This window comes from Anopheles maculipalpis, chromosome 3RL (assembly GCF_943734695.1).
Source record: "Anopheles maculipalpis chromosome 3RL, idAnoMacuDA_375_x, whole genome shotgun sequence".
NCBI lineage: Eukaryota > Metazoa > Arthropoda > Insecta > Diptera > Culicidae > Anopheles > Anopheles maculipalpis.
In genome coordinates, this window is record NC_064872.1 from 89,534,692 (window position 1) to 89,562,139 (window position 27,448).

At 44.8% G+C, this 27,448-nt stretch overlaps 6 protein-coding genes across 7 annotated transcripts in view; 4 read left to right on the top strand and 2 right to left on the bottom strand.

The window, feature by feature from the left end:
* Positions 1 to 21,649, bottom strand: part of LOC126561167 (UDP-glycosyltransferase UGT5-like) — a gene marked incomplete at its 5' end in the record, with an annotated part of 199,997 nt that extends 178,348 nt beyond the window's left edge. The window contains one exon of the mRNA XM_050217113.1: positions 21,641 to 21,649. Coding sequence (XP_050073070.1) covers positions 21,641 to 21,649 — 9 coding nt within the window. The remainder of the gene's footprint in view (positions 1 to 21,640) is intronic.
* LOC126563159 (C-type lectin 37Db-like) lies at positions 3,200 to 3,807 on the top strand. Its single transcript, XM_050219784.1, has 2 exons — positions 3,200 to 3,338; positions 3,424 to 3,807. The coding sequence occupies exons 1-2, from the start codon at positions 3,213 to 3,215 to the stop codon at positions 3,805 to 3,807; spliced, it is 510 nt and encodes a 169-aa protein (XP_050075741.1). The 5' UTR covers positions 3,200 to 3,212.
* Positions 4,224 to 4,833, top strand: LOC126563152 (C-type lectin 37Da-like). Its single transcript, XM_050219777.1, has 2 exons — positions 4,224 to 4,361; positions 4,456 to 4,833. Exons 1-2 carry the CDS (start codon positions 4,224 to 4,226, stop codon positions 4,831 to 4,833), a joined length of 516 nt encoding a protein of 171 aa, XP_050075734.1.
* LOC126563150 (C-type lectin 37Da-like) lies at positions 5,260 to 6,304 on the top strand. Its single transcript, XM_050219775.1, has 2 exons — positions 5,260 to 5,400; positions 5,927 to 6,304. Exons 1-2 carry the CDS (start codon positions 5,260 to 5,262, stop codon positions 6,302 to 6,304), a joined length of 519 nt encoding a protein of 172 aa, XP_050075732.1.
* Positions 6,448 to 10,529, bottom strand: LOC126561446 (mediator of DNA damage checkpoint protein 1). The gene is made up of 4 exons (XM_050217595.1): positions 9,787 to 10,529; positions 9,520 to 9,712; positions 7,327 to 9,453; positions 6,448 to 6,969 (listed from the first exon to the last, which is right to left on the bottom strand). Exons 1-4 carry the CDS (start codon positions 10,527 to 10,529, stop codon positions 6,448 to 6,450), a joined length of 3,585 nt encoding a protein of 1,194 aa, XP_050073552.1.
* Positions 21,650 to 22,934: 1,285 nt separating the features above from the next.
* LOC126562006 (uncharacterized) overlaps positions 22,935 to 27,448 on the top strand; it is a 122,651-nt gene continuing 118,137 nt past the window's right edge. For both annotated transcript variants that reach the window (XM_050218415.1, XM_050218416.1), the window contains exon 1: positions 22,935 to 23,106. In XM_050218415.1, the coding sequence (XP_050074372.1) occupies positions 23,027 to 23,106 (80 nt within the window). In that variant the 5' untranslated portion in view covers positions 22,935 to 23,026. The remainder of the gene's footprint in view (positions 23,107 to 27,448) is intronic.

Below are 27,448 nucleotides of genomic sequence, written 5' to 3' on the forward strand. Positions count from 1 at the left end.
TGTGTCTCCTCCAACTGTCTTTGAAATGCTTATTTTCGGCGACGCGAATTCTAGTTTCCCTCCTGCGTTATTCCATTCGGTGACACTGGTTTGAGCGTTAGAGAATCAATTCGCCTTTCCTGTGCTTCTAGAAGACCTCCAGCGACGCGAAGAACTCATCCGGATGCTTCCTCATGCTGTTGATGTGTTGTGCGTGAAGCATTCTTCAATTTAGGTGATCTTAGTTGTCCAGTCGTGCTCTTATTACCTGTCCAATAGCTAACCATCAATGGTGTGACTAAAAAAGTGAATTTATTTTCCGTAATGCTTGAATGAACTTAACATTTATGGGGGTTAAATCAATTTTGATTTCGCTAGCCGCCCTGCCTTTACTAATTGGATTTTTCTTCTTCTATTTTTTATATTTTAGTAGAAAGTCATCAAGGTTCCAAAAAATCTCATTCGAATAATGCCTCCCATAATAACACCCCATCTTTTAGTCGTGTGTGGCGTTGAAAAGTGAAAGAAGGAAATCCCGTGTTCACCGATGCACATCATATCCTCCCTTTCACTGACGTTTGACGCTCTGCTTTCACATTGCGAATATGATCCCTTGGCAACAGAGTCGCCAAAGTAGAGATTGAAACCAATGCAACACGCCCGATCGCGAAATTCATTCGCCTACTGCAGCTCGATTGATTGATTCAAGCAAGCACAGCAACATTGAGGTTATGTGTGACGGATCGGATCGGTGCAACAGAAGCAGCCGGCGGGGGGAGGGTGTGTATGGGAGGGAGGAGATAGTGGTTTTGTCTTGCCACGCCGAACTCGGCCACGTTACAAAATCGTCTTGATTTAAGTTTTCCGTTTTTATGGATTAACAATGGATTAACACCATCCAACCAGAAACGCCACATGCACATACAATCGCGCACCGGATGGCAAACCTGCTGGAGGCACATGGCAAAAGGTCATTGGAACATGCATCTCACCACCACACGAAAGCCGTTCAGTTGGCACCGTTTGGCAAAGAACAGAGGCAGCGCAAAAAAATATATATATGATCGCAATACGTACGAGCGTTGTGTGTTTATTGCACACGTGCATTAGTGTTGCTCTCTGGTCGGTGTGTGCGTGTAACACCCCGGAACCGGTACCGGAACTGCGGCGCTGCTACTTCTCTCCAGAAGCTATTTTTAACACCGGCCGGCGCATTTTCGCATGGGTTACCTTGAGCAACGTTTTTCATTTCCCGGTAATCGCCATCGCCTTCTTTGGTGTGGTGTGGTTTTAGGGGTGGTGTGTAAGGTTGTGCGTTTCCATGCATACAATAAGCTGCCAAAGATTTGCACGTGTATGTGTTGTCGACTATATACACGTTGACCGGGGGTATAAGGGTGTGTGTTGATGTTGGTGCGTACGAACGATGATGCTGGATAATGTTGCAGCTGGATGGAAAAGTGTTTAGTAGAACTGTGTGGTTTCTACTATGTTGTAGAAATACTGGAATCATTATTTATTTATTTATTTATTTATTTATTTATTTATTTATAATTAATTATGACGGTCCAGTGCCGTATTGTTCACACCGCTTGTGTTGAAAAAAAAAAAACAATTATATTGATAAGGCATTTCCTCCTTATTCTTTTGCCTTATCCCGGGCATACTCGGTTACTGGAATCATTATGCTATATATTTTTTTCTAATATGTTAACATGAGTAAGAGCAGTTTTCCGTTAGTTAAAACTCCTTCTTTGATAATATTTATTCAACCCAAAAACCAAAAATAGAATATACCGTATCGAATGTCTTCCACAATGCACTGATGTACAACATGCATCCGATGACCTCTAGCTGCGGGCAGATGCCCTTTCCTTCCAAAAATAAAAACCCCAGAAAGAATCGGAATTTGGTGTCGAGATAGACCAAAAATAGAACTGATCCCGTTGGAAAGCAGAAAATTTTCCAACACAATGTAAAAAAGTTGTCTCTCTTGCACAAAAGAACCTTCCTGAAAGAAGCCATACAATGTGTTGTGGCTCCTTTTGTTTTTGGACATGTTCGAACCGGAAGTTCAATCGGATCCGGATCATTCTATCCGGTTAAGTGGTTTAAGGTCGTTAAGCCAAGAAGAAGGAGCCATGGTCAGGATGACCTAGCAGAGAGAGGTTTGAGAAGAAATAGAAAACCACTCGATTGATAATTTTCACATGTACACTGATAACCTTAGTACAGTTTGCAAATAAACCAATAGGCTGATCATTCGTTGGTGAAGATTGCCTTAAGATCAAATCAAACACACATCGTCTGCGAGAATGAAGGAACGCTTTACCACGACTCCAATCGTTGCGCTTTTTACAATCTTGTTGTTGGTCGTTCGATTGCCGGAATCTGCAATTGCCAAAGACGCAATTTCGTACAGAATTTTGCAACAAAAAACATACTACTTTGCTAGTACCTTTAAGGTAAGTGTTAAATGAGGAAAATGTTACAAAACAGCAGTTAGTAATTTGTTTTTTTTTCGCTTCCTTTTGCAGCTTAACTGGCACAAGGCGACCGCATTCTGCAGATCACAGGGACTGTACCTAGTTTCGATCAACAGCCAACCACAGCTGGACGCAGTGATTGACCACGTGAACAAAAGCGGATTTTTCCACACCGAGAAAAACCTGCAGATGTGGACATCGGGCAACGATTTGGGTGAGCGAAACCATTTCATCTGGACGTCTACGGGTGAACGGTTTGTGTTTGATCGTTGGACAGCGGGCGAACCTAACCACGGAAAGGTGAACGATTGTACGGAGGAGCGATGTGTGGTCCTGCAGCACTACGATATCCTCGGATGGACTAGCTATTCATTTGACGATCGAAATTGCGAAAACGATTACTATTTCTTGTGTGAATCGTTGGATGGGTAGAGGCATGAGGTGGTGCTACATAATTTAATTTTGTAGAGTAATATTGTAGTGAAGAAGGAAGTTGTAACACAGTTCTTTGGAATTCTCAAGAGACACCCCAACAGCGTCCACGCTCGTAAACAGTTTCCGATAAGATGAGGTCAATCGAATCCCCAACACCTCCACAACAATCCTGCATGTGTGCGTGAAACAGGTTCAACACAAGAGAGTGTCCATCAAGCGAACGAATGCCCCCCATTTCTTCTTCTGTCTATGAGAGGAAGATGATTTAATCTTCCACAGTTTGAACAGTGTTGCCGGAACCATAGCTAAGCCATGACGAAACTACAGACCGTTTTCTTGCTTCTCGCGCTAACGGTGCTACAGCTGTCCGCCCAGGGTAGTGACACCACGTTCGGCATCTTCCGCCAGAAGGAGTACTACTTTAGCAACTCTTTCAAGGTTAGCAAATCCTCGATAATCGTGATCACTGTTGGGATGTGCCTTCTTATCATCCATATATCCGTTTCTATTCGATCCTGTAAAGCTAAATTGGTTCAAGGCAGTTGAGTACTGTCGATCGCGTGGCATGTTCCTGCTTTCGGTAAGGAATGCCGAGGAACGGGCATCTATTATCGAGTATCTGGACAGTACGGGTTACACCAAAACGCACAAAACTCTCTACGCTTGGATATCCGCCAACGATCTAGGTGAGGAAGGTGAATTTCATTGGGCTTCGACCGGGGAGCGTGTAAACTATCCGAACTGGAGCGATACGGAACCGAACGACTATCGGATAGATGATTGTACCGGGGAGGACTGTGCGATCCTGGAGTATTGGGCGGAGGGTGGTGCGAACTATAATTACACCTTTAACGATCGTTCCTGTGCACGGGAATTTCTGTTTATCTGTGAAACACTGCCAGCATGAGATGTTCTAATTATGATTGTGACTTCTTTTTTAAGACAAAATATAAATGTTCAACAACAAAGCGCGCACGGCTTATGCTTTCTCACTTACTCGCTTATGCCGGAGCCAGAGGTCAAGGGAGTTTGGTCTTGAGAGGGTACTGTGAAGAGCAAAAAAATCCGATAACCCTACAAGAGAAACCTTCAAATCTCTGCGCCTGTCTCAAGTCTCGAACAACGGAAAACCCATCCAAACTGGTTTCGATGGTTTGTTGTTGAACGAACATCAACAAAACCTGAATACACCACGACACACTTCCACTATCATGGTGTAATGCATAGATGAGTAGAGAACATGATCATGACATGAGACAATGATCGTGGACACAGTGTTAATTGGTACATCAGACATCAAACAAGTAGCAGGAGCCTCTCAAGATGGAGACAAAACGTTTGGCAAATGTGATCGCGATCTTGTTCAGCTTCTTGGCAGTTGGGTTTATAAGCACACAAACGGACATTAACACGTTCGGGATTTTTCGGGAGAAGAGTTACTACTTTGGTAACACATTTAAGGTAAGTTTTTCGTGTGTAGTGTTACTTAACAGCCATGTACTAAAGCTCAAGTCCTATCTTCTCTCCCATACAAACACACCCAAATGCCTATTAGCTCAACTGGTACAAGGCGTCCGAGTACTGCAGGACGCGCGGCATGTTTCTGGTAACGGTCAACAATGACGAGCAGCTGAACGGTGTGGTGGAGCACATCGAAAAGAGTGGCTTTACCAAAACGCACGGCATCCTGCACATGTGGACATCCGGCAACGATCTCGGCGAGGAGGGCCAGTTCTTTTTCGCCTCGACGGGCGAACGGTTAACGTATGATCGGTGGACCAAAAACGAGCCAAACAATGCGATGCACGATAACTGCACGTACGAGCATTGTGTCGTGCTGGAATACTTTCAACCGTGGTCGATCAACTACACCTTCGACGATCGGCAGTGTGGGGCGGAAAACTTTTTCATGTGCGAAACACTGTACGATTAGTGGAAGAAGAAGTATGTGGCTTTGGAACTTGTTTTAGGCTTTAAGTTAGTGTGTTTTAAATATAGCGAATCCAAAATGGACAAAACAAGAAAATGGGGATGATTTTGCTTTTTTTTTGGTTTTGAAATTTTGATTTACTTCCACTTTTAATGATCGTCTGCGATCGTAAGAAGTTTTATCGTGTTATTCTACAACATTTAAAAAAAAACTGGTTTTAAGAGCATACTATCGGGTAAAACGAAGATCGACTAAATTTACATATACCAAGACACCCACCCAGCCATTTCAAGTTTAGTTTTATCGTGTATTGCTTTATCGTGGTAAAACACAGAATCACAGAACACAGAATTTATCGTGGTTGTGAAGAACCGTTGGCGAAGAACGTGTTAATTGTGTTCTGGACTTCGAACGAGCAGCAGCCACAAGATGGGAACGAAACATTGCGCACATTTGGCCGTATTCTTGATCAGCTTCCTGGTGGTGGATTTTGTAAGCCCCCAGGACAGTAAGGACGTTTCATACACAATCTTCCGGGAGAAGTCCTTGTACTTTGGTAACTCATTTAAGGTAAGTACGTGTGTGTGTTTTAATTTAGAGCATTGAATCTGGTCAAGAATTACTAAAAATAAGTAACGGTGAGAATTGGCGACACTCTCTTATATGCCTGCAGTATTCGAAAATTGGGGAAAATGTGGAAAATTCTACGCTCGATAAGCACTCAGCGCTGTTAGGATAGGGATTAGGTGATCGTCGATCTTGATTGCAGAATGAAAATAATTGTAGCTTCCTATTTATTTTAGGATTATCGTTTATAGTTTTTTAGACATAGCTGTTTTAACGTTTTGGTCTATAAGACTTGATAAAAAAGTCTAACTATAGCTTAGTTCTCTTGAAGGTTAGTCTAGGGATTTGAATGTGCGTTGTTGTACGCGTTCTGTGTACTCAGAATTTCATTAGATCTCACGCATACTCTAAAACTTAAGGTCCCTGCTCTTTGTGGACAAAATCGACTACTTAAACCGGATTTCTACCCAAGATAAGAATTTAAAGAAAGATAGCCTAAACCATGTGCTTGTCCGTCTCTTCACAACAGCTCAACTGGTACAAGGCGTACGAGTATTGCCGGACGCGTGGCATGTTTCTCGTACGGATAAACAACGACGAGCAGCTGAACGATGTGGTGGAATTGGTCGAAAAGACTGGCTACACCAAAGCGAACGATGAGCTGCAGCTGTGGACATCTGGTAACGATCTCGGCGAGGAGGGTAACTTTTACTACGCGTCCACCGGCGAGCGGCTAACGTACACCCGCTGGAGACACAATGAACCGAACAACTACAAGCACGATTACTGCACGTACGAGAACTGTGTAATTGTGGAGTACCTCAAGTCGATGTCGCTCAACTACACGCTAGACGATAGGTCCTGCAACACGCAATACTTTTTCGTGTGCGAAAGATTGTACGATTAAAATACAAGTGGCGGGCCAGTAGTACGGTGAATTTATTTTGAATCTCTTTTAACCATAGCGAGACGTACGGCTTTGTCAAGTTTAGTACAACTATCAGTCTTTGTTTTTTATTCCCTCCGTCAGGTTAGCAAATCAGGCCATTTTCACTCCACTCGGTACTTCTTCGACAGCTTCTTTACCTTGTTGACGGTAATGCTGTCCAGTATCCATACCGGTGAAACCACAATCTGTCCCTCGATCGGTGCCGCATCATTGTCGTTTGGGTCCACCACGAGAAATTTTGCCCGTGCCGCACTACCCGTCACCTTTCCACGGCACAGCAGAATAAGCTCGCGCAGCTGCTGCCCCGGGATGGGGCAACGGGGCGATATCCAGAACGGTGCGTAATCCGTGTACAGCTCGTTACGGTACTGGCTACCGAATGCTTGCCGTTCGCTACGATTCAGCTGTACGGCACGGGAAAAATCGCTCAGCTCGTAACGTTCTTCCGGTAGCCAACGGCCGGCCCGGAATGACTCAACGATCCATTCGTAGCGTACGATCCACAGGCCACGGATAAGCGCCCGGAGCAGATTGATCGTTCGCCGGGATTCGAGCGTTACGAGATGGGTAGTGTTATCGGTGACCGTTGCCTCCACAATGAATCCATCGAGCCGTGCGATGGCCTGTTTAGGGCGATAGGGACGGTAGAGAAAGATAAGAAGAGAGCCTTTTTTGAAATAGGAGTTTTTTTTGAGAAAATGCACAAAATTAGGTATTCAAACAAAACAGCTTTATTACGACAGCTCCCGGGAACTCGTTGGAAACCTTAAACAAACCCAAAACGAGGGAAAAGAATCTACTAAAATCACACGTGACTATTTAAAAAAAATCAAATTCTATCCTTTCACACCACACTTTTCTCCTTTCGACAGTTTCTTTTTGCATCCCACAATCCGATCTAAATCCGCTTCTGCTAACATTCTCCCTACTTAAAATCCTAAAAAAAAATTCCATTAATACAACTACTATTGAAGCCGTACCTCCTTCACGAATGTGCTCTGCTCGGTGTGCAGGTTAGTGGTGGCCAAGTATTGTCTCGGACCAGTTAGCTGGGAAGAAGCACCGCCGCCGCCCCCAACTGTATACTGTGAGGCCATCGTTGGCAGCCCGCGTCCGATAGGGAACAGTTTTTTCTTCTGTTCTTCCTTCTCCGTACGCTGGGAAGCGGCTGCTGTTGGATCGTTCGGTGAAGCAAATAGGGTCGTAGTTCGACGCCGTTTGTTTGCTTCAACTGTAGTCGCTGCTGCTCCTGGTGCCAATGAGCGACGTTTTGGGGCTGGTTTCGCAATAACTGCCGGCACATCGTCGACAGACGTCTGTACGTTAAACAGTTTCCTCTTTCGTGGTGCCGTCGCTTCAGTAGTCGGTGTCACAGCCGCATTTTGCGTTGCTTTTTCACAGGATTTGGCCGCCTTCCGGTAGTACGCATCGAGGGATGTTTGATGATCTGGCTGCGAGGGAGGTGATTTTAGTGCAGCTTCCGCACTGGCCACTACCGCCACCGGATTATTTACAGCTGGTTTTTTTGTTGCGGAAGCTGCTACTGCCGCCGCTTGTCGATTAATCTCGGACAGCCGGTGATCCACTATGTCCATCGTGATGTCGAAAACGGTTCGGCGGCGTCGTTCCGGAGCACGCGTTGAGCTGAAAGTTAGAGAATCCTGGTACTGCTCGAGAAGCGTTTTACGGCCGTTTGTAGCCGGTGTCGGCACTGGTGTTGTTGGGATTGGTGTCGAACTGGAGGTTGGATTCGGGCGATTAACGATACTACTGCCATCGGCATGGGTCACGTGCGATTGTGATGAAACCGGTGGAGGTGTTTCGGTCACCTCCAGCGGTTCCATTGGGGTGGAGTTTTTTGGTGTGGAGAGGAATATTGTCTTATGTCGATTCGCTGCGGAGGAACCAACCGACGATCGGACTGTTCCGTTTAGATCCTGAACCATCCCATCCATTGCACTCTCGACGGAAGGAATGAACAGTGTTCGACGACGGTTCGGAACCTGACGATGATGATTGCCCTCTTCCGATGAAATGCTTATAACCGTTCCGTTACTGTTCACCTTCGTCAGATCGTTCGTAGCACGAGTATTCGTTTGGTTTTTTGAATGTACGCTAGTCATGTCCATATCTTTCGGTGAACAGATAGTTTCACGTGCCGGAATCTTGGGTGTCTTCGAAAGCGTCTTCGTAATATCCATCGAAATGGCCGATAATGGTGGTGTATTTTCCTCATTTCCAAACGCAATCGTTTTCCTACGTGAGCGTTTATTCGCAACACTGATTGCCACTGGTGTGTGTACGGGATCTTTATCAGCAATGATAGTTTTTCGACGATTTGACAAAACGGTTGCATGATTGGTATCTTCCACCTGCTTGAGATCGGTCTTCTCGGTTAGACTAGATTGATTTTCCTTTGTGGTAGCGTTCAGGATCATTGTGCTGCGACGGGTACGACCAGTGCGAGCCGTTGTTCCGCTGTCTTCCACATCCTGAACGATGGTTTTGCGTCGGTTCGAGTGTGACGACTTTTCCGATACGGTGGAGGCTGGTTCCTCATTCATCTGTACAATCGTTTTGCGTCGATTTCGAACCGTAGTTTGCTTGGGCGTCTCATCGACGCTCGGTTCCTCCTCCTGAACGTTCTTCATTTGCGGGGTAAACATGACCGTCTTGCGTCGGTTTCGCGGCGTAATAGACTTTGATCCAGCGAACAGTTCGCGTCGTGTCGAAATTCCATTCGCCTGAGGTGTTTCTGTGTTGGTGGTGGTGGTGATTGGTGTTGTACTGTTCGTTTGATGTTCCTCCTCTTCCCGATCGATCGGCGTCGGGGTTGAACGGAAGCGTTCCAAAATACGCATCGGTGCCGCCTGCAATAGCTCGTCATACTCATCGACCGGCCCTTCGCCAGAGCTGGTGATTTGATTTTCTGCCTCAAAATCACTCAGTATACGCTCCAAACGATCGTCTTTGCGAATCCGATGAAGGACCGGAAGTTTCGATGGTGGTGATATTACAGCCGCTGCCGCCTTTGCCTTTCCGGTGACATTTGGGCGCTTCTTTGCTCCGGCTGCTTCCTCTGCTCCGGGTTGCATCGATTTTTGACGCTAAAAAAACCAAAACATGTTAATAATGAAGCCAAAGCTCTTGCTGCGTGCCGTGTAAAAACTCACCCGCATACGTTTGAAGAGGTCCGGATTTTCGTACCGTTCCAGGTTGGATATTTTGAAATCGTTTGGATTCATCAGACAGTTGTGCCTTTTGCATGCTTCGATCCACAGAATTGAGACTATCGGGATGTTCATCTTTTTCGCTTTTTGGTACGTTGAAAGCAATCCATCCTTGAATATGACGTGCGTAGTGTCCCTGAAGAAGATGCGGAGAAGTGTTTAATGCTAAAAAATAAGTTCCCAAAATCCTTCGAAAAGGCCAAAACTTACCTTAACAGTCGCTCGTTTACTTTCGCCCCGAGGGAAGCGATGTGTTCCTTTATGCCTTCGGAACGATTGTCCGTACCGGAGCGTACCTCTACGTACACACACACGTCTTTCAGTACGTCCTGAATCGTGCGCTGTTCCTGGGCAAGCCGTTCCTCCGCCGTAATGATGTCCTGCTCGGCGTACGATATATCAAAGTTTCCGTACGCGTTACGTTTCGAGACCGAATTTAAAGCACGCACGGCACGCAAACGTGCCGTCGCGGAAGGACTATTAAAATCACGCATCAGCAGCTGCATGTGACGATTGGGTGGAGCAGCTGATTCTGTCGCCGCAACCGCGGCTGGTGGTGTATTGCATCGCATGGCATCCGGCGTTTGGTGTAGCAGATCCAGCTCGATCGGTGTGCTTCTACCGGATAGGCAACTATCGAACGATTCGTCCGCCGTACGTTGCGATTCGGGTGCTTCGGTTGAGTTCTGCCGGAACAGTGGCTCATCGCTTGGCGTCGATAGGAGGCGCATCAGAAGTGCTTCGTGTAGATTTTTCCTCTTGCTGGGAGTTGCATCGTTGAGCGCCACTACGGTCGTATCGTTGTGGGTCGATATTGATCGTTGTTGCTGGATGGCAGGTGGTGTTACTGTTTTATGAATCTGTACCGATGCATTCACTCCGAAACCCACTGAAAGCCTTTTTCGCTTGGGCGACAAAGGGACGCTCGATTGGCCTAACATTACTCTCTGCATTTTTTGTGTATGGTTTATTACGTTTGTACACAACACTGTTTGTAAGATTTACGGCATTATCACACACTTTGCAAACCACCAATCAGTTCAGATATTCCTTCTCAACAATTCCGCGATGAAGTTAAGCGATAAAAACGACGTAATTCACTGCAGCTATATGGTGCGTGTGAAGCGCTCGGCCACTTTTTTGAGCCAAACGGTTTATTCTGTCAAACGTAGCTCAAGCTCGGTTGACACAAGCAGCTTTGGGCTGTCATTCTAGTGCCTGCTTGAAGATTGGGTCAATTGTGCTTGAGAAAGGAGTAAATCCAAAATGGCCTGTTTTCAGTATCAATAAGGGCTTGGAAATAGTAGTACCCTTCCCTAATCCTGTGTTGTATCATCGGGTTCGGTTATAAATGTTTAACAAATTGATTAGTCGGAACTAGAAAGAATATAAAAAAGGCAAAAAAATAATTTCACGGGAGTAAACAATACAAAAGGAAGTGTTTACCTTGCCGCTACCACCAGTGCCTCAGTGTAGTGCTTTTTCGCGAAAAACAACTATGAAATGTTCTTAACTGTGGCTACAAACATGCCCCTGATGGTGTAAACTAATGGGTACAGCTATACCACCCTGCCGACATTACGGCTAGACCAAATATTCGCTTCTCTTCCTTGCAGATCTTCCGAAGCGTCATCTTCGAGATGTACCTGCAAGCGGCAGCCGATTTCGTACCGATTATGTTGTCTCTTCTATTCCTTCCTGCGCCTCATTCGACCTTGGCACGGAACATGCACCGGCCAAACCTCCAAGTAAGTTCCTCCGTTCAGAATCAATCAGTCGGGTGAATATTTATGAAACAACTTGCTGCCCCGAAAAATCCATATCATTATCATCGTTCCCCAAACCTGCAGCATCCGGGCTTGGACGGTCCTTTTGGCTCCTCGCCCGCAGGGTTTGGCTTGCACGCATCTACCAGGGTGTTCTCGTTGATTGTTGCGAATGCCGCTTTTGCTTTCGTGGCATTTTGGTGGCATAAAACGACAGAATAAGAAGCTGGCCTGCCTTGTTTCTGACACCTTTTGGGGGGGGGGGGGGGGCATCTCGACCGATTCAGATAATCGATTAAAGGAAGAGAAGAGAAAACGATCTTCAGCCACAATCGGCTAAGGTGCTTGCTGGAAGATAAAGAGTTTAGCTCGTCGATTTCGTTTTTCGTGTCAACTGTCTTTGATGCACAGTTTGGGGCATGGTTTTTATGAGTTTGGTGCCTAAAGAACTTTCGATAAAATCCAGCTGTGGACGATAGCACAAAGAGTATTAGTGTCTGCATATTCAACACAGTTTGAAATGAACTACCTCATACAGGAGATAGTTCCATAAAGACACCTTTCTGGTAGCTGAAGTAGGTTCATGCTGTCGGACCCTTAAACACGTCCCACTTGTATGGCGAAAGGTTAAGTTAAACGGCTTGAGTTTTTGTATCGTAATAAAAGCGAAACCAAATTGCTCTCAACAACACCCTGTTGCTACTGTGTTTTGACCTTTTTCTCTTAAAAATGATGTTTCTAAGCCCCCTTTTCTGATGGGCACAGCGAGTATAATGACATCTTCAAGATTGAAACAAATCGAGTGGAGAAAGGGAAGATTTATTAAGACCCTCTCCTCGCATCTTGAAGTATTTTGAATATTTCCTGACCAGATTAGAATATGATGCAATCCGCACAATCTAGACTATCTGTGTTTTCAAATCTAAAACACACCTCCGAATGATGTCCCATCAACTTAGATCCGGTTACGGTGGCTGCCTGTGTCGTGTCTCGGTGGTTCTTGCTCACGGTTCGGTTTCGCGACAGTTTGCATCTTCCTTTCACAATTTGCCACCGAGGTGATTGAAGCCGCCCCATTCATCTTGTGGCGTGTTTCCATGCCAAATGATTCATTCAATCTGTGCTTCCCCAGCCAGTCAGGGAACCTTGCGTTATTCATTTGTCTCGCGCCGGTAACATCCCTGCAGCACATATAACAGGTGAGCCCAACCATTGGTGGCCAACCTTCTCGAACCTGAAAGATGCAACAATTTACGACTTTTTCGCTAAAACAAACCCGGGACAGGCCGCGCCAAGTGACTTTTTGCTGGTGGTGGTGGTGTCGCGACAAATTTTCTACTACCTCCCCATCACGGTACCTACAGCTGACCCAGTTCCGTACGGTAACAAGCCCCGGCCCGGTACGCTGTCTTCTCCCTGACGATTAACTATTATTATTATTGCTATGGGTTTCGGTCGGGAGAGTGTTGTGTCATTTTTTATTGGGTGTGTATTAGGGAGGGATTTCGGCGGTTATTGTTCGGTTTATGTTTTTATTTGCATAATTCGTAGGTTCACAAGAAAGTAGTTTTGGCAGCTTGTGTGGAAGGAGGGGTTACAGTGGGAAGTAAGGCTACGCATGTCAACGCAGGTTTGTGCAAAAAGGTTGCCATTTTGGTGACATAATGCAGACCGGCGGGGACACCCAGAAAGGTGTCAGCGTTGGAAGTTGAAGCTTGGATGTTATCTATGGTTTTGAATTATGATCGATAAGACGGTCGGTGTCTAAGAACATGTCGTCTCGCAACGTTAATTATGGTATTACTTAAGAGTCATCGAAATGTTCCTTAATTTAGAGAAATGACATCATTTCATTGTAATTCAAGCCTTATGATAGACCTGTCATGGGTTTGGGATCTATAGTTCTGAACATGGACATTGTTATAGAATATTGCCACTCAGTGCTGTGAATTTATAAGCAATAGACAATCACCAAATGCGTTGGAACTATGCCATTTGCTATGGTAACCAAATTCTCCAACATTTTAGCGATCATCTCGTCCCATATTTTGGTAGACTTCAGATTTAGTAGACCGCTCAAATCTAAAAGATATCCCTATGAAGATAGGCTCCATTTCCGACTCAACCACCGGACCTCTTTTTTGCTTATCGCTCGGATCTAAGTAACTGACTTCCGCCAAAGAGTCAGTGATGTGTTTGTGTGTTCTACCGATGGAGCAAGAAGAACGGGATTGTTTTTTTGTTTGCTATTTGCTCCCTTCGTCTAGCCAACAGCAGCCTCAGCAGCATTCAAAAGAATGTGCAATACGCCAACAGTTAGCAGGTATGGTGTTAGAGAAAAGAAATTATTTACCAGACGTCGACGGGGCGAACTCCGAAGGTGTGGGGGGGGTTTACAACCGTGAAGAGAGCAGAAGAAGGCGAACAACACACCTCGTCGGCCGAAAGCATTCCTTCCCCTATACACAACGCACAGGCCGAATCTCCCACTCTCTTTCTCAGTGTATACTACCGCGATTGTGGCGTGTGCAGTAGTTCAGTAGTAGCGGGGGTACAAACAAGCACTGCCAAGTCGACGAAAGCTACCCGAAATCGACGAATCGGAGTGTGAAGTGTGTGCAAGCGCGCCCGCGTTCGATCGATCATCGTGGCCCGCATCCATTCAAGCAAACCCATTCCGCTGCTGTGAACGCGTCAGGCGCGTTCGGTTGTGTTGTGCGTACTTCCTTCGGTTGTGTCCTCTTGGAGAGTTCGAGTGTTCGAGAGTGTTCAATAGCGTATCCCCCACAAAAACGGGTCACAACACGGCAGGCACGCGGAAAAAGTCCTGCATGTGCTTTCGGGTTAGTGGATCTCTCCGGAATTGAGAAAAAAGGGTGGTGAATTTACGCTTTGCTTCACGCCTTCTTTAGTGTAAAAATTCTGCATTTAGAATGTATTATTCTGAAGCGTGACGAACAAATGTGAAGTTTCGTTTTGTATCATCAACCTGTTGTGAAATACTGTATGGCTTACGTAAAGTTGATCGTTTTTGTTCTATAAAGTGGCATGAAACAAGTGCAATTCTTGTGAGGTGAGCAATTGTCTATTGGAAGAGATATCTCCTCACAGTATGAAGTGACGAAGATATTACACACAGATAAATACACAAAAGGATGTTCACTTTCGGTTTTGCTGTTTTTGGCCGCACTTACTTCTTCGGTGCTGATATCATCGTCCATTCTCTGCGTGATGAAGTGTACCGTAGTGAAGTTAATTTTATACGAGCGAACCTAATCGAATTTCCGTTCCCTTGCCGATACGGAACGAAGCGGGGACTTTTGCCGTTAATAAATACAAGCAGAGCACTTCCGTTGGACGAAGAAGCGCAGCAAAAATAATAGCGCGATCCAACGGAACAACGGAACGTCATGCTTCGAGGTGCTTGCGACCGGTTAGAAGGGTAAGCATAGTTTGGCCTTACTAATATAATTTAATTTGGCAAGTAAGCGATCGTAAAAATGTACCAACCCCGTTGTACATGAAAACATTAATTTTCTTTTTAGGCTTGCGAAAAAGGTGTGTTTTTTGTCTTATTTATTGGATAAACCAGCAATACGTTAGGCAAAAACACAATCAAAATAGAAGAGGCCACACGATGTGGAGCGCATACGATCGATTCGATTCGATGCAAAGAACGCAGCCATATGCCAGCCATTTTCGCGCACATTCGTCATGTTGCAACGGCCACCGATTGGACTGATTTGCTTGAATGAGTTTTGCATCAATGATCGTCTGGTGTTTGAATCGACAGCCATCAAACACAGGCGCGGAGCAACTACCAAAAAAAAAAAGGAGGCTTTCTTCACTATTTTCACAAGACGCCCAAACACTCGCTCACACCTGAGGGTGGCCGTTACTAATGTCTTGTATGCGCAGTTGCATTTGCGATTACATATTATGTGGGGCTTCGTTTTTTTTGTTGTTGTTGCTGAATGATGATGATTCGGTTGGTTCATATGTGTATGCTCGTTCTTCGCTCAATCGATTGAGGAACATGGCCACCGCATGCACACTAGCAGACGCATGGGTACGATTTAATTGATCGGTAGACACAAAACAGACACGGTGGGTGGTGGTACCTACCCCAAAGTAACAAAGTAAAATCTACCGAGAAGCGAAGGAAAAGGCACTTCATTACACATCCCTCCCGCCGTTGTGTCTTTTCACAATGCAACAGCAACCCCGTTAGCATGGACCACCTGTCAATTTGTGTACTTTTTGGCAAACTTTGCGTTTGTCTCGAAACTGACCGCAACTTTTTTTTTGTTTTGGCATATTCACAAACACACATATGGTCTGTGTGCATCCACCGACTTTCCACCATTTCGTTGGTCGCGAGTTTTGTCGATTGATTTTCACACACCGCCTTGAAACGGAAAATTGAAAATTGACACACTAATGGGGACGCAGTGCAGCGCAGAAGATGCGTGCGTGTTTTGCAAATCGAGCCCCAATCGATCATCCTTCGACAACAACGGTTCGTGTGCGACCCAAGTGTTCACGTTCTGTGGGTGGTTGCTTTTCCGTGGGTTCCGCTTGGTTAGCTCCTCGTTTTTTTTTTTCAACCCGCAACAGTTGGAAACGAACTACTGATGGCATTAGAAAATGTACTGCTTATCCTTGGGGTGTAAGAATGTTAGCAGCTTGCGGGTTCTTCCGTTCATTATTGCGTCGAAGTGTCTCAGAGCTACCAAACCCATCGCGCACCGAGCAGGGTGCAGCCGCATGCATGTATGTTTGTATGTGTATGCTTGAAGTAGTTAAAAAGCGTTTGCCCAACCTCTGCAAAAACCATGGTTGCTCGAGACCGTGTGAAACTGGAGGGTGTTGTTAGGGTTTGTTGGACGAGCACTGAGATTAGAACTTTGCTTGAAGAAGGGAGGGGAGTAAAAGGAGAGATTGGAATGCGCTTGAAAGCTGTACCGACTGCATTTTTGCACTTGTTGTCTTGAAATGATATCGCACAGGGGGTAAAAAATAGAAGCATTTGGTTGGGTTGGGGATGTCTCAGAGAGTAACTGCTTCGTATGATAATAATTAATTCTAATTTTCGGTGAATTCTAAGTGTGCTAAAGATGTTCAGACACAGGACGATTCAATTCTGAGATACGAACATTAATTCCTTTGCTGTAGTGCAATACATTGAGAGAGGCTCTTGCGATAAATATGAACCATTATTAGCACAAAAAATCGATACAATGAACTTGATATAAATTACGATATTCAAATATTTATATTAAGGGAGTAATATTTGGGGTTAGTCTTTAACGCTGCAACACTATATAAAGTATTTAAGAAGTATAATAATAAATTAAATTAATAACGAAGTGTTTAGGTTCTGTTGGGTATGGCAGAGAGTATTCTAAGATTTTTTTTTGCAAGTTTGAAGGTGATTTTAACCAGCTGCATAAAGAACATGTTGATACATAGTCAAAAAAGAACGACACTGGTGGATAAATACCCAATGAAACAAGTACTGTTATCACTTTAACCGCTAACAACTCCAGAAGTTACTCTCTGCACTGAGTTGCACCCATATGATGCAATGTTGCACGAGAAATTACAACCCAAATAGGGAAACTATTACTCTAGAAAACTATTTTTGTCCGCTCCGATACCGCATGGTTCACAAACTATAGAGGGCATCAATTACACGCTACCAAAATACGACCACCATACCCAGGGCGTATGTATGTACCTGTACGGGGATTTCTTTGTACCGTCGTCGACCAACAGCAGGAAGGAAATTCGCGCCTGACATAAGTCATAAATCAACAACGGTCATAAATGTAGCTACCGAAGTTGTCGCTTTGCTTGGATCACCAATAAAACACACATCCCCACGAACGCGCTGTGGAAGGCAGGTGAGTTGTGATGGTGCTCCACCTAAACACCGTTCCAATTCATCGACCACGCTGGCTAATCGAGTTCGGTGATATCTTTGGTTGGCATTTTCCGTGGCTTCCCCGCAAATTGAGGTTTGTTTTACTGACCTCCGGCGCGCGAGGTCATTCCGAGAGGTGTTTTGAGGTGTGTGTGCGAAAATAAATAAACATAAAATTATCTACCCCTCCCTCGTCTGAACGGAAAAGCCTTCGCAAACATAACACCCCATTCAGCATTCCTCAAATGTGTGCGGAAGAGTGAGGGAATTGCTGTGGAAAAAAGGCATTAGACCGATCCGGGCCGGTCTTCCTGTTGCTAATTTTAAATAATTTTCTAATGGAGTTGTGGGGATTTTGGGGGTCTGGTTAATCATCAGTTTGAGGCATTGATCGTGTGATCCTCACAAGACCAACATAGAATTTTTCTTATCATGCAACATTCAGTTCAGTATCTTCGAATGCATTTACATAAATTCTGGATAACACAACTAGAATTGTGAATTTGTTTGGTGAACACAGGAGATATGGTGGTGGGCGCACAGTAACGCCTCACCTTGAAGGCCATAAGTTATTCGACGCGCTTCGAAATCGACGAATTAAAACTAATTAATGGAACACAACGAAAAAAAAAACAAAAGACAAAAGCCTTGTGTGTTTACCCGACTTTAGAGTTAAAGTTTTTACGGCTATTTGATTCTTGTCGCTCTTGTTTTTACTTCAGCCACCACGGTTCATTGGCTCACGGTTGGTGCTCTGCTGGTGCTAATGTCGTTTGGTGATGATGGTGCCGATTTAGCTGCCAATGAGTTGGAGAGTTTGTGCAACAGAATCGGATATCGCTACTTGCCGGCAGGGCTGCTCACGGTGTGAAGCGGTTTCCCGAGCGGAAATATTCCACCACCCAACCGCACCGCGACGGACGATTGAAAATGATTGAGTCTGCACGCGGTGCTAACGCCTTCCGGCAGTGTTGGATGCATCGGCAACGAACGAGATGAAGCCTTCTTTCGGTTTCTCGTTCATCTTCACATTGTGTGATCGTGTGATCTAAAATTTTGATTTTCGATTATCGTTGAGCTTACTACGTCTCAATACAAGAGGTTTTTTGTGTGTGGTTGGTTAGGAAAACACAATAAAACCGTGGAAATTGAATCGTTTCAACAAACAACATAGACAACCGACGATCGTTGCGATCATACGTTGAAGGGTTTATCAAGCATCCAATTAAAACTCATTAAAATAATTGAAACAAACACATTAACGCAGCTTCGTTTTCGATTGATAGGGGTGCCGATGCGGTTATTTTGAGCACCGGTGATTTTTCTCCGAGCTTACGCAATGCACCACATATGCATGGGAAGTCCGTACAGCATTTCTACCTGCCTTGAAGTGTGTGGTTCAGTGGGTTAGGGCGCCATATACGGAACAATAATCTCATTAATTGGAAACCTTACAACACGGGGCTCATCTGCTGCAAAATGTCATCAAAAACCCATCAACAAAAAACCCCGCCATAATTCGAACAGTTCGGTCGCTGATTGACCTGAAAATTGACACAAATAATCGAACGAATCTGGCGCAGTCATTGAGGATCGTCTTTATTTTGGTTGGGGCTTGACGATCGATTCATACTTGAAAGTAAGGACGCGCTTCTACGTCGGTAAAAAACAAAAGGTAAGATAGCTCGTCCTTGGCAAACTTGGTCCGGTGGGACAACCTGCGTGGTACTCGCCTCCCGGGGTGATTATGTACGAGCGGATAAGCTCGGACATGGGGCATCGGGCTACCCAAAAACCCTCGGAGCTACCATTTGTTCCACATTCCCTTCCCTAGAGGCATGGCCATCGCATGGCCCAAAGGAGGAGTTCCATCGACGGTCGACAGTGGAGAGGAGGGTTACCGATGTATGCTACGCGGGCTCACGCAATCCATACCGATTGGACCAGTTTGACCAGCGGGTTTTTCGATGGGACGCGCGGAAAGCGCGTGTTGTGTATGGGAATTTTACAGCCTCTCAGAGTGGTGTATGTGTCCGTTGGGCAACATGACAGGTTGCAACATAGCAGTGCGGCCACAAGTGGATGTGTTTTTTTGTTTTTTTTTGCTATAGCTCTTCTCGTTTGGAAGCATTTTGCTCCCGGCGTTTATCTTTGGCCGCCGAAGTTATCGTGCTGGGTGTGACAAAATCTTCATCGGGCGACAGGTGCGATCACAGCAGCTGGCAAGCTGCAGGAGGGCTAAACATTGAATTCTAACAGTGGTACACAGAACGAAGCTTGAGCTTTTTTTTGTTTCTATTTTTGGAGTGTGTTTGATTCATTTCTCAGGGTGTTCAGATTGGTAGTTGAAGTTAAAGTCGTTTAATTGGTCCTTCTAATTTGACAGGTGTCAGCTGTCATCAAGGAAAGACAGATGATGTACTACTGAACGGATACTTGGGTCTACAAACACGTATGTTGTGCTATGTGGATTATCTTGATGATATTTTCATTTTTTCAATTTGTTATCTGCATCGTCATAAGTATTCTAATAACACAGTCTCAATTAAAGATACAGGAAGATATACAATTGAACAAGCAAAGTGTAAGCATATTCCTACACGTCCTTAATCTTTGCTTTACTGGTGACACCATCGGGCTCTCGGAGGAACAAATCGTTCTGATACAACATCGGCATCGGTGTCACCGTCTATCTGGCGCACTATGTGTACAGCATAGATGTGCCGTTTGAAACTGTCCATTGATGTGATTGTTACCGATCGGTGTACTTGATACACGCCACCCATCGGACACATTCGCAAGGCTTTAACTTCAAACGCACGGTGATAGTCTCGTGTCGCAGCAGTGTTTCTTTTTAACACGTTTATGTTCTCCCATGCCGTCGTATACCATGGCACGCATGAGAAGTGTGGTTTTTTGTTACTTCTTAACTGCCAACCATCAGTACCCCGGTACCAGCTTCGGTGCAGAGGAGAGGATGAACGCCTTTTCTCATTCGCTTGGTCGGTCGGTTTGTGATTCGCACATCGATATCGATTTCGAGCGACGATATAAAATGATAGCCCATGGGGACGAAGGCGATGACAGCATGTGTCCCATACGCTAGGCAGGGCGTAAGGGCGAAGGCCGGGCGGAGGACAGCATTGGTTGCTTGAGATGTTGGAGAAGGTCATGTCTTACAAGGCGCTTAATTGTTACTCTCGTTTCATCGTTGGATGGGCGGCCCGAACTGTGGCGGACGATGATGATGCGGGTTGGGTGGGTCTTATGATGTTGTAAGGTCATGAGAATCACTCGCAGTGGAATGGAAGGAACTTCCTCCTGTGGTTGGGTTGGGTTGGGTCTCACAGGCACAGGGTTGCTTAGGATGGAGAAGAGACGAGAGAAAAAATTACATGACGACAGTACGATCGTTATAAATATGCATGATTCTGCCCAGTTGCACTAAACAGTTGTCTCTTGAGAGTATACCGTTTAGTTGGTAGACCCAAAGAGTCGAGATTTTTGTAAAGTTTGTATACCAAATCGACTTGGAATTTCATAAATACCAATTTATGAAGTCATTATAATCCCGTCAGGGGTAAATCACTTAGAAATTACAGATTGTGAATCATCCATTGTAATGGGAGGGATTTTTCAAAGTTCTACTTCCCAAATGCCCAAATTTTGAACAGGTTTCTCATTCTCCAATCGTTCTTCTCGACACCGAGTTCCGCCCACTCGTGTATGTTTCTTTTTAATGGCATTTCCTGTATCTGTCGCGTCCTCTACGCAGCATAGCAGTTCGCTTAATCTATGGTAAAAACCAGCATAAAAAATGTGACGTCCAAGAAGTGTCCGCTCGTTACTGGCTCCAGGCACGGACACTTGATCTTGCTATGAAATCACAATCCCGTCCGGTAAGATGGTTACGAAAGTGGTTTAGATTCGTACTGACTACTGACGACTGCTGCTGTTACTTCAAGCTTTGTTACGATAGCAAATCTCATATTTTTTTTCTGCCATTTCGAAAGTAGTTTGGCTTGGGGTTCAACAAACTTTAGCCTACCGGACACCGTACCACCTGGTGGCCGACATTGGATAGCTGGTTGATGAATTGGTGCGCCACCTGTGAAACGGTTTTCTTGCAACAACGCGCTTTGCCAGGATCCTGTTTTGAGTGGTTTTCTCGAATTGAGACTAAGCTGATTTCTATACTATATTTTGCTGTAAAGTTCTTTTACCGCCTTGCAATGACAAACGACTCCGAGAATGTAATTACTGTTTACTGATGAAATTTAATGACAAATGAGATTTAAAAGCATCCATCACGGAGTCCTTTCTAGACAATGCCGAAGTCAAAGTCCAACGACTACTGCTGACAGGAAGCTACGATCGTTAATCATACCGAGAGAAATGATGTTACAATACTAATCGATGGGTTTCATATTGTTTGATTTGTAATTTGCAAGCTAACGGTGTCTAGTTCCCGTAACGGACGTCGGACACTATGACGTTGGACAAATAGCACAAGCCACAATAATATCTAATTAATATTCCACCAGTTCCCTTTATTGAACAAGAACTACTGGAAAGGGTTGGATGTATAATTCGCAATGGTCGCCGTTGTTCACTTCAATCACAAACACATTGACATACCCTTCACGAAGCGTTCCGAAATGACAAAGCAAAAATTTTACATTCTTCCGTTACTCACCGTTTTGCATCTTGAACGGCTTCGTCCTGGCAGATCATCAGCTCATATGTGGTTCTTCGCTTCTTGTCTACTTTCAGCCGTCGAGGATTGCGGATGCGGATCAGATATTTAGGCCTTTAGCATTGTCAACCCCTCCAGTGCACGTTCAGCAAACCGGATCGATCGATGGACCAAGGTTTGGAAGAGGCAGAACAGAAGAAAACAAGTAAATCGAATCAAAAACAGGATCAGGTCGATCGCTCGATTTGGTCGAACCGAAAAGTGGAAAGAATAGTGAAGGTGTGAAGAGAGCTTTGCGCAAAAGGCCAAATACAGGTGGCGGGTCGGGTTGGCAACAGAAAACAAAAAGAAGCAGGTGACCGTGGCAGAAATTATGATCTTGACTGACGACAGTTGCTGCTGGAACTGCTTCGTATCGGTCGGTATCGGTATTCGGTGCAACAGCGAGGTTTGTCGCTTGCGAACAGGCGTTGAAGTCTTTTGTCGAGGTTTGCGATGTACTTTTGTATTTTTATTTAGTTTTAGTGTTTCATTTAATGAATTTAAAGGTTTTTTTTTGTTGTGGTTGGGTTTAAAAGAGTGTATTGTGTTAGTGTGGTGGTTTAAGTGTTTTAAAATAAGTATAATTTTATTTTTTAGTTGCAAAATTAGGTAGTGTTAAAAATCAATTCTATTCTATTGATAAAGTGTCAATATAAAATAGTGCAATCTAAGTGCTTTTGGCGTGTTTCGTCCTACTAGGATAAGGCACAAAAGCCATAAGTGGCATTTGAAAAGAGGAAGCAAAAGAAGCATAAGGTGCGGCGAGAGTAGCACATCTTGAGATCTTTTTGTGCGTCAAAAAATCTCAAAGTTCTCTCAATTTTTTTGTTTTGTTTTGGCTTGGAAGTGATTAATTCGATCAGTTCAGTGAAAGTGATAGTGTTACACAGTTTGATCAGTAAGTGATAGTATTTACAGTGAGCACTTGCCAAAGTAGCTTAATTGAAACCACCGTTTATCGAGAGCGTCCGTGCGTTCTGCTGTGTTAGGCGGGAAAAAGTAACACTCCACGCGATCAAGATGGTGATGTCGCTGTACCGGACTATTAAGGGCCACACGGGCACATACAAGCGGAGGAAGAACCGCGAACTGGAACGAAGGTAAGTGAAGCCGTTCTATATGTGTAGCTCGAATCTCTCGGATTGGATATTTATTCAACTGGATCGCTTAACCTGGAGGATCGACTCATGAAAGTGAAAGTTTACGCTCCGAAACACCCTTTCCACGCTGTGTTGTGAACTGACTAGAGGGTCAGGCATGATGTTTCCGGTCGCCATTCATCCACTTATTGCCTCATCAATGTGGCGTATATGATGGGTGTCTGGATAGAGTGGTATTTTGATTTGAATGCGAATTCGAAGTACTTTCTGGTGAGGCGGAGGGCACAATTAAGCACAGCAAAGATGAGTTTAAGAAATTATCAATTGAACGTTAACCACTGCTGCTCGGGAGAAACACTCTATTGAAAACAGGGAAACATAATCACGACTCCGAGCCGGCAAGAAGGTGTTAGAGGGCGTGACAGACCGGGCAGCATGTTGGATAATCATGCGCAGGGAAAGCCACGCGGTATGTGAATTTTTAGCGGACGAATTATGATCGTTAGTGATGAGGCAGGCGCATGGCACACTGGCAAAGTTCCCGAGTGAACGTGTTTCCGGTGCTCGGTTCCGAAGTCCAGCCAGCTAGCATTTGGCCGGTTGGCGGCAGTCTTTGGAATGAGAAGCATCCGTGCGCGAAGTATGAACGGCTCACAAAGTGCACAGAGGAATGGCTGCTAATAATAATGAATCTTGCTAGCAACGTTCAATGGCTACAAGGTACATTTATGAATGTTTCAAACATTTTTTGTGGCGCTTTTCACTTTGCGCGATAGTTCGTGTGTGTATATTGTGGGTTATGAGATTTTGATTAAATCAAATTAGCTGTATTTGTTAGCTAGCCAGCATCAAAGTTTGAAAATTAAATAAAATAAATCTCTTTTGGCGATAAAATCGCGATCGTGTACCGTGTTGACAGGAATGTACAGGTAGTAAGAAACAGGTGTTGAAAAGTGCGGTGTAATCAATGCAGATCGCATCTAGACGGACGATATAAAATGTATAAAGTCTCACGAATGCCATTTAACAGATTGATTTAAACAGTTTTCTTTTGAAGTGTCATGAAAGCTAAATAACATGTCGGTTTTGTTTTTTATGTCTTGTGAAACATTTATTTCGTGTGTGTCTTTTGTTGGTGTGAGGTAATTTTCAACAATTTCATTCCGCTATCAAACTGTAACCTAGGAACTGTAAATTGTGACTACAAGGAGCAAGCAAGAATGCAAAAAATGCAGACCACCCAAGCTCTCCATACTCTAAGCCATATTTCGTACAGACTGAAAGCTGACGAGAAGAATATTTTCCCACTTGAAACTGGTGCTGTTTCTAATACGCTAAATACTTCCGAGGAAAAACAAAATCACATCCATACAACAATCCTCCCTCTCAACGTATCGGTATCGGTTTGCCTAATGATCTACGACCAACCATAAATAGATCGTGTGTGTGGTTTTTCATGCCAACTTCAGCTGGCAGCTCCAACTTAGGTAAGCGTAATGTTTGTGTGGTCCTGAAATCATCAGCTTTACTGCGGTACTTGAATCTGTTGCGATCTGTCTGATGGAGAATCTTTGAGCGTAACGAATGATGTCCGATTTCTAGCGCCAAGGTGTACATTTCATGGTAGAGGAATCTTGGAAGTGAGTTTGTAGCTCGCACGATCGGATCGGATACTTCTCTACGCGCTATGGATCTCTTGTTTATTTATTTATTCAATTGGTTCGTTGGTTAAAATTTCATTAGAATTTTTCTACCGACTCTTGGACACATGAGGCATCATGAATATAATTTTAAAACCACACAGCACAACAAAATGCGACATTCCTTCACACCAGCTAGTACATGTAGCAGTTATTGAGTCGATGATGCTGCTTACCGTACACAGTGTGAATGGAACAAATTCCATCGAATACTTACATCGCTTTGTTTCTTATGCATCCAGTGCGCGTACCGTATCGGACAAATTCTTACAAAACACTCCCCCATTGCCACCTGAGTGCGACAACGATCTGGCGACAATGTTTAGATCGCGAAGAATCAACAAGAAAGCCTGTACAGCCTGGAACATGCTTCCCTTAAGACTATTCTTATTGAACTGTGTAGATCTAGATCTTTATGGCATATGGCGATGAGAGGTAACGGAACGCGCTCGCGGATGTGTAGTACCGAACGGTGAATGTGCTGCTCACGACTTCACATCGGTGGTCAACAAACCCATTTCCCTGCCAACTACCACGGTACACAGCACGGCAGCACTGGTAAGATGTGGGCCATTTCCACGATTAGAGAATGTCATTGCGGAGAATATTCCAAATTTTATCGCTTCCTAAATCGAACGACATCCCCACCGTTTGGAACGTTAAAAGGAAGAATGTTGCTGGCTTACGGAACAGGAAGGAATTTTCTCCCGAAGGACAAATTTACGACACACGGGCTGAACGTAAATGAGCGTGTCATTGCTCCTCCGGGCGGCCCTTGTTGTCGCCACAGGCAGATGTGCAAGTCTCTAAATTGCACATGTCGTGATTCGGGCGGATTATATGATGCAGTCATGCGTCCGTGATCAACAGAATGATCGTGTTTATTCAAAACGATGACTGACGATGATGTTTCTTCTCCCAGCTTCAAGTAATGTCATAAACTGCCTTCCCTGGTGGAAAGGCAGACTGCTACTGACATGTTTATTTGTTCAATTGTGCTGCCGTAAATATCTCTTCGTAGAGATCTAGCCCAACACCTACTCTCAAAAGCGGTATGTTGTATATTACTCACCCAAGGCCAGCGATGAAAGATTTCAACGCGATCGGAAGCGATGAACGTCATCTCGTACCACAAGTACGTTTCGGGCTGTACGAAACACCCTACCAAGCAACAGCAGCAGATGGGATTTGGATGCTTCGTAATGAGACAGGTGTCGGTGTGTATGTGTGTGTGGTGCTGCAACATCGATGCGCACAATGCGTGCGGAGGCGGCACTTGACTCAGCTCGATGCAAATGTCATAATCACCCGTGTCGGTGTCGAATGATCGGCGATTGCACAAACCGAAAAGGCATCAATATTGCTGCAGTGAAAATGTCTCTATCGGCCGTATGATTGTGGGTGGTGCATTGTACTCGCTTCTGCACCATCCCAGACGATGATTACATTTCCCCGAGCCTGTAATGAGCCCGGTGGTCAATTTAACGCTCGATTGGGGCAAACTGTGTGTACCGGTTTCGCTGCAAATGGCGACTCCCATTTCATGAGCGGTTTTAAACGCTCCCCAACAATCCAGCAGCGGGGAGTCTCCCCGATCGAACATTTATTTGGTCGCTAATGGAGCGCTAATAGTTTCAAACAATTTTCTATAGCCGTCGGTGGTCAAAGATAACAACAAAACCCTCCGCCCATTTGCGGAAGCATTGCTTTACGAACCATAAACAACTTCTGGTGCGATTGTTGAGTTTTCTCCTGCGAACAGTCTCGATTTTCTCTCCCGTCAGCCCCGAAGAAGCCGATAACGCATAGTTGGAACTGGAGCTGAAAGCATTACATTTAGAAAACGATTTAAATATCGCAATACCAGCAGCTTCCGTTGCAGCGAGTGTGCGCCAGCGAACGAGCGGGGTTTGAGTGAGAGTTTCGCGCCTTTTCCCGGTTATGCTGTTTGGCTGCCAAATGGGGGAGGCAAAAACGCAGCCAACAGAAACGATGCCAAACTGCTGGTGATTGGTGAGTGTGTTTTTGTGCTTATCTTGGTTTGTTTTATACACACACACACACCGTCCCAATGCTTTATGCTGGATGAATTCTTTCTCGCAGCGAAATGTCTAACCCTCTCGTTGGGAGGGAAATTTCTATCGAGAGTTTGGTGTCTTCTCTGTGTGTGTGTGTGTATGCTTAGTTTGTGGAACGTTTGCAGAAGCCGCACACTAAACACTGACCAACGAGTGTAGCTATTAACGACGAGTCCATTTTCGAGCCGGAACAGCTATTATCGACAGCGGCTTTTTCGATCGCAAATTGCTATCGACGGCGTGATCTTTCCAACCGTGAGGTTATGCATACAGCGGGAAAGAATCGCACGTTTAGGGAGTTTTGTGATGCATTTCTCAAACCCACTACCACCCGAGTACTGGGCTCGATGGTATCAATTCGTTGCATTTAACTATTCCATCAATTTAAATTCGCTGTCTTAACGATTGTTCTCTGCGTAGTGGATGGATGGGGCAGATAAGGGAGGCTTTCGAATGCGGCATCGTAATTGAAAGCTAAATTGTTTGAACGGAATGCAGATTTAATATTGGTTTGCATGAAAGGTAAAAATGAAATGTATTTATGAAGGGAAAAAGGGGGAAAAA